At 40.0% G+C, this 13,382-nt stretch overlaps 1 protein-coding gene across 1 annotated transcript in view; it reads right to left on the bottom strand.

Annotated features, from left to right (window-relative positions):
• Positions 1-1,359, bottom strand: part of bin1a (bridging integrator 1a) — a gene marked incomplete at both ends in the record, with an annotated part of 13,049 nt that extends 11,690 nt beyond the window's left edge. The window contains 2 exons of the mRNA XM_083922038.1: positions 105-185; positions 1,273-1,359. Coding sequence (XP_083778164.1) covers positions 105-185; positions 1,273-1,359 — 168 coding nt within the window. The remainder of the gene's footprint in view (positions 1-104; positions 186-1,272) is intronic.
• Between the last annotated feature and the right edge of the window lie 12,023 nt (positions 1,360-13,382).

Here is a 13,382-nt window from a genome sequence, read left to right as displayed (position 1 = left end):
GAGCAAATGCAAAGATTGCAAGGTTCATGCAGAGGATACATTTCTGATGAAAGTGACATGCATACATGTTTACAACATGGTGCCTCTCGCTGAACTGTACTCACATATTGTTTGTTGAAGTTGATCACTTCCTCTTCAAAAGCAACATCTTTGGTCTCATCTGCTTTGCCAAGCTTCTGAAGAACCTGTCAGTCAAACACATGTGTATATTGAAGTATTAAATAACATGAGGGACAATACCAAGGTTAGGGTTAGCATTGGATTCTTATTATTATTATTATATATCTATTTTAGTACGGAGGACTGGACATGTTCCCTAAAAGACATGGCCCATGTGAAAATTCATTTTATTTTATTTTTATCTTGATCCCTTACTTTCTTTAGATTTAATATGATTTATTTGTCAGGGGGTCTTAAAGAGACAGGCGTTAAAATTGAGTATTTCAGACAGAGGGTGACTGCAGGTATAAGAGAATAGTAGTAGAAGTATGTAGTAGTAGTATGAGAATGAAGTATTTTTGAACATTTAAGCATCTAAACATGTTAATTTCGAGTAAGAACCTGAAAATAATCATAATATAGGGGCTTTAAAAAGAAATTGTTTATCTAATGATAAGTCAAATTAACAGAATATCATACATAGATGCATGTAGACATTATGTACACTGTTTCCAAAGAAACCCATATACATGTTGTAAATATAGTGACATTCAGACACGTTGACAGGGGCACCATTATCTGTTTTCTCTCTAACTGTCTCTCTTTAACCCTAAGGTACATGATGCATTAAATGATGGACAAATAGCGCCCCCTGTCATTATTTCAGAGCACAGCGCGCAGGTGCATGGACGCATAGACTAGGCCTCATAAGTATCATATGCATATTGCAACATGGGTAATAATTATCATCATAGTGTTAACAAAATCCAAGAGAGTACCTAAGTAGTCACAATTTGTGTGACAAATATTCATCAAGACACATAGATAGTGATTTAAAAGGACAGAAACACATCAGTCATGGGCTATATTATGGGTAGGCTTACAGAATACCTCGCTGCAATATGCACGTGCCCGCTGTATGACATTGACTCCAGGAACGATGTGTTTTAAGTGGATATCCCATCCCCAAACACAGCATCCCTGCCCTTAACATTATGGTGTCGTGATGCGACACTGCGCTTTGGTAGAGGATGCGGCACCGCTGCTCCGCGGCTCGTAGGCCTGAATGATAATTCTCCCGCACATCAAGACACGTTAATGAGCAGCTCTTACCTTTTCTTGAGCTCTTGTTAGTTTTTTCTGAACGTTGCTGGCCACTTTCCCTGCTGTCAGCCCCTTCCCCAAATTCAACTCAGCCATCTTGTAGCGTAGATCAGTCTTTGGATGCGGGAGAGGAAGGCAATAAGAGCAATAACGATCGGATGGACCGCTACGGCGACCGTTGAGGCAAATGCATCAATGTCCAGTGAAGAAATAATGGCGATAAATGTAATTATGTGATGCTATGATGTATCTTTGGAGGATGTGTGTGTTTGTGAATGTGTGTGTGCCAAAAGCTAAGCTGTATTCTTAAATGTTGAGCTGCTGTGTGCGCGTCCGTGACAGAGGAGGATGCTGTCAGAGATGCTCTTAAAGGCACAGATGCTGCTGCGCGTCCACATTTGAGAAGACAGATCAGCTGGTTAAGCTACATTATAAACACAATGTGCTGTTTTTTTTTCGCGATTTAAAAAAAATATATACTCTTTGTTGACCTTTGTGATCTATTTTTAAGGGGAGAGCACAGTCAAGATTAAATATACATTTTGACTTTAAAATTGGACTCAAACCGTATGACCATGGAGTCAAGACTTAGAATAATCAATGCTTTAAATCCATGGTCAATAAATATGCTATCGAACATTCACAATTAACTCAAAACTCATAGCAAACGGTGGTAAGAACTCAGCCCAGGGCCTACTTCCTAGCATGCTTTGTTTGCGCTTCAAAGATCCATCTGTCTTAATCTGATATTATTCGTTACGTAACACGTGTGATATGAGAACCATTAGTCACTGAAGAGCAGCTCAGCAGTCAAGTGGCTCAAGGAATAAACACTTTCTAGACGCTAGTGAAGAAAAATGAAGGATAAATATCATGCTTTGTGCAGAGTACCTTGATTTGGAAATACAAATATCCCAGATCAGCATTATGTGAAAGTGAACTATTAAAATGATTGTGAAATGTTTATAAGACGGAGTACGCTATACCCTGATAGTCTTTACCCTTTTGAGAACTACAACAACATGTATGTGGTGCAAAATCTAGCCTCTGGGCTAATGTGTGTTAGGGTTCCACACTTCGCCATAGGGAGCTCTCCGGGAGATGGCGCCATTGGCACATATTATATCCACATACAAACAGTATATACAGAGCTCTAAGTTATTTCACTGTGGAGAATCTGGCTGTTTTAGCTCAACAGCTGCAAAAGTCTGACGGAGGACTGATGCTCTGCAGATGTATCGAGTGGAGTCTGCCGACATCAGATCAGGCTGTTCTGTGTGAATTAGTGAAGTCACAGTGACCTGGTCTTAAGTACAACTTGGCTACATTTGTTAATGGCCCGCTCCTGGTGTAAAACAGCCCATCAACATAAATGTGCTGTCATATTTGATGATAGAAACTACAGCTCGTTATTAGCACAGGTGGCTGGTGGCGGAGGCTGGGAGCTCTCCAAGGTCCTGAACTAACACTCGCTGGTGCTGAGGGGAGTAACAGGCAGTCAGCGGGACAAGAACAGCCCTGCCATTACACTGGGTGTAATTATGCCATAGTTTAATAATCTAGCATGAAAGCTTGCCTACCCGAAATCTCAATTACATGTGAGACGGTTTAGTGTTTGTAGGGTGTGATTATATAATCTTCAGTAGACTATCTCATAATCTACCAAAATAAGAAACTAAAAAAAGGCATGCTATGCTGTAAATACCGCCAGGTAAATCACTTAAGTTACAATATATTCTCATTAGAATAAAGCCGTCTGATTGCCTTGTACATTATATAATACAACACAATACAAGTCCTTTGCAACCCCCCTCCCCTACACTTTCTCCCTCTCCTCCTCCCTTTACCCTCGTCTTCCCTTTCCCTCATCTCTTCCTCCCCGTCCCTTTATCCCCGACAACAACAACATTTGGCCACGAGTCACCAAGCCCCATTCGTTCCCATAGATCCACATGAATAGCTCCTCACCACCCCCCGCGTGCTGCGGGGAATGGTTTAACCCGTCACCCACAGTGAGCGAGACAGAGAGCACAAAGGAAGCGCATACACTGTTCGTTAAGGAGGGATATATCAGCAAAAGCATGATGTAAACACGGAATCAAAAAAACGCAAGGAAGCATTTCCATTTCCCGTCGCAGCGGAGTCCATTAGGCCTATCGGCGTTCAATATTACATGAGGTACCCGGCCAACAACAGCGCGTCTGTCTGTACGCCGAGAGGCAGGCAGTGTGTGAGATATTGAAGCCGAGTTGAGCATTGTTTTGTCTTCGTTCGGGCTTTCCTGGAGTTGCTCGCTGTTTTTTTAGTTGTTGATTATTTTTTTTTGTTTGTTTTGGGGTTTTTTGGACCGAGCCCGGTGACACTGAGATGATGTTTTCAAGCTGACCTCGCAGACAAGTGGATATTCTCTTCTTCTTCTTTCTTTTTTTGGGGGACACGGGGCTGACAAAGGAAACACGCTAAGATGTTGCATTTTTAGGTGAGTGGGTTTTCTTCGTTCACGTCAAATTACAGTGATGTTACGCTGGCACAGCACGTAGGTTTGTATCGAGCTGAGTCTGCCGCGCGCCACAAATAACAAAGACTAAAGTGTAACGTTTTTGTTTTGTTCTCTCCTTCCCAACACCCGAAAGAAACCATTTCCATACTGTTCAAACGGCCCCCAAATGCTAATTATAGTGCTCACACAGTCGTATGCCCATCACTGAGGTTGCCTTTGAAAATTAGACACACGGAGGATTGCCTATTGTTTTCCCTCTATTGTTTTCGAACCGTTGCTTTCAACGGAGTGTTTGGTGCTTTAACACGAGGCTCGAGCACTTCCAGACCTCTCAACGCTGGTCGCGTATCAGTGACAGCTATAAATCCTGCATGATGTGTGGGAATTAATAATTGAAAAGCCTTAACTCTGAATTTGATACCCGTGTGCATAATTGGGTTGGACAGCGTGTAAACAGTGGGAGCCAAATTGATTCGCACTCACAGAAAGTCACATGCACCCACATCCCATCCATATCTATCTATCTATCTACAAAACAGAGACAGAGGGGGAAACATTCTCTTTCTCTCGCTCTGTTTCTCCCTCCACCTCTCTTCTTCAGGGCACAGTAATAGCACATGAAACAGCTTCATAATTAGTAGTTTGCTGTAGCAAAGAAGTAATTAAAGACAGCAAGCCTGCTGAGCTAAGTCTGCCGGCATTTTTTCCTGTATTGCCTTTGTTAAACATGCAAATGTTGAGTTTGTACCATGCATCAGTTATGTTTCTCTCCAGAAATTGGCACAGCTTCAACTTTTATGTGCTCCTACTTCTTCAGATTAGTGTGTGTGTGTGTGTGTGTGTGTGTGTGTGTGTGTGTGTGTGTGTGTGTGTGTGTGTGTGTGTGTGTGTGTGTGTGTGTGTGTGTGTGTGTGTGTGTGTGTGTGTGTGTGTGTGTGTGTGTGTGTGTGTGTGTGTGTGTGTGTGTGTGTGTGTGTGTGTGTGTGTGTGTGTGTGTGTGTGTGTGTGTGTAAGACACAGAAACCAACAAAAGAAAATACTTGTTATATACTGTGCATTCCCACTTGATATTACAAGAAAGGGCTACAATCAGTGACATACAAGAGCAAGTGGTACAAAGAGCACAAAATAGGGAGTATGATTATATTTAAAAAAGCCAGACACCCTCTATAAGAAAAGGTAAAATAACATTCCTGAGCTGGAGATCTCTTGAGATATTGTGATTGATTTGAAGGTTGTGCAGTATTGGAACAGAGGATGCTGAGGAAAAGATGTAAAGAAACATGAATAGTATGTAGTGTTTAATACTGTTAAGAACCACTGTGCAGCCAGTTACTGACTGTGTGCTTTTGTTCGACTTAGTGATGCATTGGAGAGTGCACTGGTGTCAACCCACAGAGTTTCTTACTTTGTAGCGCTATTACATCTTTTAATAAGGCGCTTCTTCAGTTAGTGGTTTCGTCTCCTGGGCTGAGCTTTGAAGCTGTGGTCTTGGTTTTGAGAAATGAATATCTTAATAAACCTTCAGCAAATATCTTATGTCTTTTATTACGTTTTTTTAAAGGTTGATCTGGCTAACCTGTTTTTCAGGAACATGAAGTTTTTACTGTCACATTCAACTGCAGTATGTACCAAGCTTTTCTAATGCTTGCCACTGTGCTGCTTCACTGGAGCAATTGGGGGTCACCTAGGCTCACACTGCCTTTCATACAGCTTATCATACGGAAAAAAGTCTCTGGCTTGTTTGTATTTCTTAAAACCTTTCACAGTCTAAGGCCAAGCTCCAAATGTCAGGCTTTATCCCTGCACTGTACATCTAGGGCCAGTCTAGGGGTCGCCAAACAGGGCGCTCTAACAGGAGGTATTGAGCAAAATGAAAGTGTGTAATACTTACTTTCATTTTAAATGGTGTCCAGCCGGTCTAGATGGTGGTTTTCCAATCAAAGCCTCTTCTTGTTCTTGTTCTTGTTCTTGTTCTTGTTCTTGTTCTTGTTCTTGTTCTTCTTGTTCTTGTTCTTGTTCTTCTTCTTCTTCTTCTTCTTGTTCTTGTTCTTGTTCTTGTTCTTCTTCTTGTTCTTCTTCTTCTTCTTCTTCTTCTTCTTCTTCTTCTTCTTCTTCTTCTTCTTCTTCTTCTTCTTCTTCTTCTTCTTCATCTTCATCTTCATCTTCTTCTTCTTCTTCTAATAATACATTTCATTTATACAGCGCTTTTAAGGGACTCAAACTCACTTATAGGCTCAATGTTATGAACACTGTAGTTACTCTGGTTGACAGGTGTCTCACACTGATTACATGATGTTTGATTAATGACAGCTCTTTATATCACATCAATAAAATCTCAGTGTCTTGAAATGATTGGTTAGGTCCGTGTTTTAGATGAAAAGGAGAAAGTGAGGGCAGTGAGGGGATAGAAACTTGACAACATACTGGGATTCAGTCCCACACCTTTTAAAAATAGTTTCAATGAGCCCCCCGTATTGTGCTTTGCTGATAGTTATGTAACTATAACCATGAGCCAAGCAGTCCTCAGACTTAGGACTTCAGCCAAAGTGACTCCAGTGGCTCTGAGTTGATGAGAAATGTGGCTACTAGTCAAAAATCTTGTCTCTTTTTGGCATTTTACCATTCTCAAACAAAAGTGTGACACATCCGCTGGTTTAGGAATCTTAAAATCATATATATCTTCATATTTTAAATCAAAAAATCAATCTGCTACATTTGGATTAGAATCTGAGTGTGAGAGAGGAAAGCTTTCAGCCTCACACGTATCATTTCAAGAAATTGAAAATATGGCCTCAGCACTCAGTTTTTTTGGTAGATCTGAGATAGAAATGCTTTGATGAATTCCAGTGTTGAGGTTAGGATGGGTACTAGAGAGACAACTATTCATACACAGATTGCCTGTGTTGCTACGCACTCTGCTGCGCTTTGATGACAGGTTATGTAAGTATAGTGAACATAAGCCAAAAAGACTCAAGACCGAGCACCACACGTCTAGGGGCTTCTCTGTCTGACGGGGCTAGTCTTCAGCCGGCCTCATTGCTTTTGTTATGTATTAAAGAGAGAGATGGATGGGAGGTTAAAGAGGGCGGACAAAGAAAGTGCGAGGAAGAACTGTGAGTGAAAACGGGAGTTATTGGAGCAATATACAGTATATTAAGAATGGAGTGAAAAGAGATAGGAGGAAAAAGATAGAAGGGGCATGGGTATGATTTATCAGATAAGGGGACGGAGATAAACAGCAAAAGAAGAGGAGGAAAATGAACTTCAAGAAGAACGGGCAGGGTGGAGAAAGGGATGGGAGGGGGAAAGGAAGGGGAGAGGAGTTAGAAGGGAAAGGATGAGTGGAAGAGAAAGGGTAAAGTCGATCCTAATCCCATTAATACACACCAGTGTTGTCCTTCCCACTGGCGTCTTCTCGTGCACTCACAGGCACACACACTCACACTCACTCACACTCACACTCACACACAAACACACACCACACACACTTCGGTTCAAAGCACTGGTCACATGAATTGCTGTTTGTCGCGCAGCTTATCGATATGCTGTCTGGACATGAAACTAGGACAGCTTCAGGTTGGGAGCCACTAGTTTCAACCAGATCTGATTTACAGCCTGTAAGAGCCCTCTAGCGTGTGTCTGTCTGTCTGTCTGTCTGTGCTTGTCAGACATATTGGTTCGTAGCCCCAGGAGTCTCTGCATACATCTAAGCAAAAACATCTGCTGCATCTGCCAACGTTTATGTTGTAGACGCAAACAATATTTGAAAAATGTGTGTGCACAGAGCTTTGTTTGTGTATGTAATATATGAACTTTGTGTGTTGACTGCAAAGATTCAGACAGGAGTTATAATACTTCTTGGAATAGAAAATTACTGGTTCATCCTTGTGAGAATCGTGGTTCATACTTTAATAAATCAGTGAAATCCTTGGATATTCTTAATTTGTAATAAATACTAATACTACTGCCATTACAAGCAACAAATAAATAGAGTAAATATGAACCAACAGAGCTACAATTGAATGCAGTAATTCAGGACAGGTCTACAGAGAGATAGAGCTGTGAGCACAGCAGCACAGGTAAACAGTGAAAGATAGAAGACAATGATTTGAGATTTGTATTTGTGTGTGTGCTTGTGTGTTCATACCTCTTCTCTTGTTTTTTACACCATCACAGAGGAAATGTACTATGCGTTTTGCAACTGGTGGAAAGGAATCAAGCATATTTGCTCAATCACTTAAGTGCAATTTTACATTACTTCGCTTAAACATTGCAATTTTTTTTAACTTGAAATGTATTACCTAACACAAGTCCCCTACTAATGGAGGGAGCTCAATGGCGGCTCCCAAAGAGGTTAGCGTAGATTCTGATAAGAGCCGTTATATCAGAACTGAAGAGTATTTATTAATTTAAAGAAGAGCAAAGAACCAGACTGAAGGCTTTTGTCGATGGATCAGCGACCTGTGATAGACAGATGGTTCATCCAATAAATGTGCCTGCCCTTTTCCAGACGGTCTCCAATGACAGCTTCTCAGTTGGTTCTGTCTAACAAACCATCTGCAGAGTCAGGATAATGGTTAAAAGCTACTTTGCAGATTGCGATTTTAAAAATGTATAAAGAGCATATAATATATAATGGAGTTTGATACTTTACAGCTAATAAAACTACCTTAGCTCCACCTTTACCAGATACAGCATTAAAATGCTAGAAAAGGTCACTCAGAGTGCAAATACCTCCCTCAAGGCCATGCCCTATCTCATATTGCTAACGGAAGTAAAACATAATTCTGTGCAGCTGCCCTGTGATTCAGATCTGCTCTTCTAATCTAATGGGTTCTTCCTTAGCCTATGCTACACCCTTTCACCGAGTTTCATGAACATCGCAGCAATAGTTTTTTCTAGGGTTTCACCATTAAGATTTTGTTTTCAGTTACGATTTTAGCCTACATCGAGTAAAGAAAAAAACCCAGAAAAAATCAAAATAAAATGATTATTGTGTGACTCTGTGTCGACTTGATTCTCTCTATTTACCTTGTGTTATAAATCCAAGGCATCACTTTCTCTTACAACGGTGCACTTTAGCCCATTTTCACTGTAGAAATGATGATCATAAGTTACACAGGTACGCGCTTGATTTTAACTTTACCAGCATATGTCCCTTTCTCTGAAGTCTGCCTGTACGCCTTCTCGGCTGCTGAAGTGCTGATAAAACTACTAGCGGCACTTTCTATTTTTGCTAACTTTTATACAATAAAACAAAAACACCGAACAAGAATTCTTCTACTACACACTCCTGTGTGTAATCTGGCTACTCCCTCAGAGGCTTCACCTGGTGGTGAAAGCCATGCAGTGCATTCACGACATGTTAACATTAATGTCTTAAATAATACTGCAGCCTTGAAAAACGCATTCAATTACATTCCATTAGAACATATACTGAAATAAGGATGTAGTTTCAAACTGGTTATAATATATATATATATATATATATATATATATACTGTATATATATATATATATATATATATATATATATAATATTAATCATTTCCCACAAAAATTCTTTAAATGTGTTTTTCAGTTGAATTATATTTAAACTGTAAGAAAAATCCATTGACATTCTTTAAAGTGTGAACGATGCATGCTTTTTCCAAAATCAGTGAGTAATGGCAAATAATAGTGCTGAAAATAATCCTGATTATGATTTCTGCCATAATCAAGCAGGCCTAGTTTTTCTGTAATCCCGTTAACAGAGAGACAAAAAAAACAAACGAAACATAACCTCCCTGGCCGAGGTTATAATGATCCAATATTCTAATTCAACACTAACAGTGGCTATTTTAGTGCAGATGTCGTTTTTTTTACCTTCAAACTTCTTTCACCTCAGGTATTAACTGGACAGTGTTGATCAGCAGCCCGTCTGTATGTGCATATACGTAAGGCAGTCATATTGACAGATGAAAATAATTGGAAGACATTTCTGGCTTTTTTCTTTTTCTGCTCTCTGAAAGTGAAAACAACATAATGAAGCATCATAAAGATAATTATGTTGGAGGCCAAATGGATTTGAAGAAAATATAAACATTATATATTCAACTGTGCGTCAAATAGATTGACCTCAGATTACCTGAATACCTGGGAAACACATTGCTATCAAAGTCGTTCACTTCATGCATTTGGAGTGATCATTTTGATGTGCAGTCAAACTGTTCTACACAGCCACCATCAACTCATGGGAGACATCTGGAAAGAGACAAATGGATCAATGTGGGACAAATTTAATGATGTGGCTTAAAGTAGGTCTAGTGTTTCAGCAAGACAAAAAAAGAGAGAAAAAAGAGCAAAGTGGTTGAAAGTAGCAGTGAGATAAATGATGCTGGAGGGAGAGAGAGACGGTGAAAGACAGAGAATGAGCTGTAATCTGATGAAAGCCTCTTTACTCCCTTGTCACCTCACCTTCAGGCCACAAGCAGTGACCAAGGCTTAGAGGGGATCAATGCTAAGGCCACCAACATGCGGGCGGAAACACTCTTATACTCTTCAGATAATTCCATGGTGCGCATGCACTTTGTTGTGCTTTATGAGTAGTTTGAGAAATGGATAGATGGATGAATAGATACGTGAAAAGGGATTGGGTGATCTACGTATAGAGATCTATTATAGAGATCTATTATAGACTAGTGTGTGGACATACTTTTTCTCTCTCTGTTTCGTTTTTGTATGTGCGTGGGTGGACGGGTTCGCAAAGGGTCTAGGTCACTCAGACATCTCAATAGGCTTGTAGCTCAAAGGGAGGGAGAATGTGAGGAGAAAATGAACAGCTCCCATACTAATCACCCTCTTGCATTTAAACCTAATGACCCGGGCCAAGGCTGTTTCACTGTGTCCTCTAGTTTAGTTTTATTTTACAGACACAGAAAGGCAAATGAGATGCATATATGCATTATAAAAGGCAGATAACTCAAAGACTTATATCTGGATGTGGATGAGGAAATTATGTTTTTTTTTTCTTCCCTTTTTTTAGCATTAAAGCAATTACTCAATTTTGCTTAAATTGCCTTGAATGGCACTTGATGACACAGGTGTTGAAAACAGCGCAATTCACATTTTTTGTATTTATTTATCTACTAATAGCGGTGCTTTATTTATCAAATGGATGTGTTTTGTTAAGGATGTTCCATTATATTGTATTCAGGAATGTTAGTGATGTATTTACTGATGTTCACATTTTGGGGCACTAATGGAACATTGGATATTTATTTTTTAATCAAGGATCAGACTGTACGATGTGATCAATTTATGATTATTATTTAAATGGAAGGAAATGCACCCAAAGGAAATTGATTTGGATATGGAGAATAGGAAGGCTACCAAGAGAGGCAAGGGCAATCTCTACTAAGACTTCTCAAGCTAGTAAAACACAATTACAGTCAGATATGGACACAGCTTTTATACAGTAGTTTCATCTAAGCAGTCCAGTTAATCAGAGCTGCAACAGTGGAGGCAAGGCGTTCTGCACCTTTCCGGTTACATTACTTTGCCAACTGACCAGGGAGCTGGTTCAGTGTAATTTCACAGTCTGGCTTGCTAAGAAATAGGCCTGCAACAAACAATTATTTCATTATCAAGAGATTTGTCGATGCTGACACTCAATAATGTGGCAGGAAACAACATGAGTGATAAGCTGGATAGTTTTAGCTTCTCTCCGTTTTTAAACTCTTATCAATATAAATAAAGCATTTCAGCAAACAGCAAAAAAAACAACAACTGAACAAAACAAATAAAACACATGTTGGTAACCATTGTCGGAAACAGTGAAACAGCTCTTTTCTGATAGGGATGGGATATTTTGAAGTGGGGTTGCATGAGGTCATTTTTTTTAATACAGTAGATGGTGGCTGGCACGACCCCAGTTTGGAGAAGCAGGCAGGAGAACCGACACAGAAAGTTAAACAATGTACTGCTGTGGACAGGAGTAGCAGCAAAACATATTATAGCCAACCTGACAAGGAACTGAAGCTGTTGTATCCATCTGTGCACTCCAGACTCCACGTAACTGTAATTTTGCCTCGCTGAACGCTGGAGTGGCTGATCTACAGCTGCATCGATTGGTTAGTTTGTTTGTGTTATTGTTTGACTTTGAGGTTTTAAAAGGCTTCGTTTGGAGTCACACAATAACAACAATAAACCAACTTATCAAGGCAGCAGTAGACCAACAACTCCAGTGTTCACAGTTTAAATTCGCCTTTGGAAAGGGCTCTCTGACAGCAAGGTGAAAATATAGTGTACACTGATATTGATTAGGCCTTTTTTCCACAGCAGCACATTGCTTAACATCTGTGCTGGTACTCCTGCCTTCTTCTCCAAAATGAGGGCGTGCTGACCTCCATATACTGCAGGTGTATAACCTGCAGAGTATGCCATTAATTATCTTTATGTATATGACTGACTATGTATAAATGCCCTCATGCAACCCCACTTCAAAAAGTCTGAACAATCTCTTTAAGACACTTATAGCACTATACACATTACATCAGTCATTATTGAAATAAAGATCATTGTCTTCTTGGATAAAATGATGAGATCATGTTATGTTACTGTGACATGGTCTATAGAATAACATAATAATAATAAATTGCGCTGTGAATTAAGCCCTCACTGTCTTAATTCTACAACAGATCGCACGAGAACAGATGCTAGATGGGACTGTTTTGATGTCAGATCTGCCTTGAATCTTAAGCAGATTCAAACTCTCTGAATCTCTTTCTGCTTTCCCGACAACACCCTCCTGTCACAACACACACACACACACACACACACACACACACACACACACACACACACACACACACACACAGACCATAGTAGTCTCCCCGGTGACAGATGGGCGAGATGGAAACGCAGTCATCCTGTTAGTAACCATGACATCAGCAATACTGTTCCTCACTGTCACATGCACATGATGGCTGTCTTTCTTTTTCTAAACTGGAAATGGAATAGGAGAATGACGGCGCTGACATGACTATCACTTTTCAGAATCAAGATCCTAAATCTCATTGGGGTATGAGTCTGCGTCATACAGTCGGCACAGAAGAATGAGAGCATGGATGGTCTAACAGAAAGAAAGAATAAAAAGCCAAATAAAATGCAGGTCTGATATATACATTTAGAAATGTGAGCTAGACAATACAACTAAAAGTCAGATGATTCCAGTCTTGCACACAGATTACAAATCAGCTACTCAGACGCACTCACATCTTCCTGTCCCCTAAGGATATTTGAATAAACTATTGTCCTGGTTAACTAATGTTACATTTATTAACAATTCTCAGAGCTGATGAAAAAAGTAGCTGGAAATTCCTAAAGCATAGAGGTCGGGGTGTGGGTGACTATGCAACACTGGCCTTGTTCACGTCCTGCTTCATAATAGTAAACTGTAGCTTTTGAAGTGTTTTGTTAGAAAGAAATTTGAATTATGTGTGTTTCCATCAGCTGGTTTGGAGTGCAAAGACTAGACTGAGTAGCTTTGTCAGAAGGTGACAATATAGGCTATGCATGGCTGTCATCCACCAGTAAACGGAGCAGAAGAAATCTAGGTTGCTAACCTGAAACGAAA

This window comes from Echiichthys vipera (assembly GCF_963691815.1).
Source record: "Echiichthys vipera genome assembly, chromosome: 10".
NCBI lineage: Eukaryota > Metazoa > Chordata > Actinopteri > Perciformes > Trachinidae > Echiichthys > Echiichthys vipera.
The sequence above is the reverse complement of the archived record's forward strand: the minus strand, read 5'-3'. Positions and strand labels throughout refer to the sequence as shown.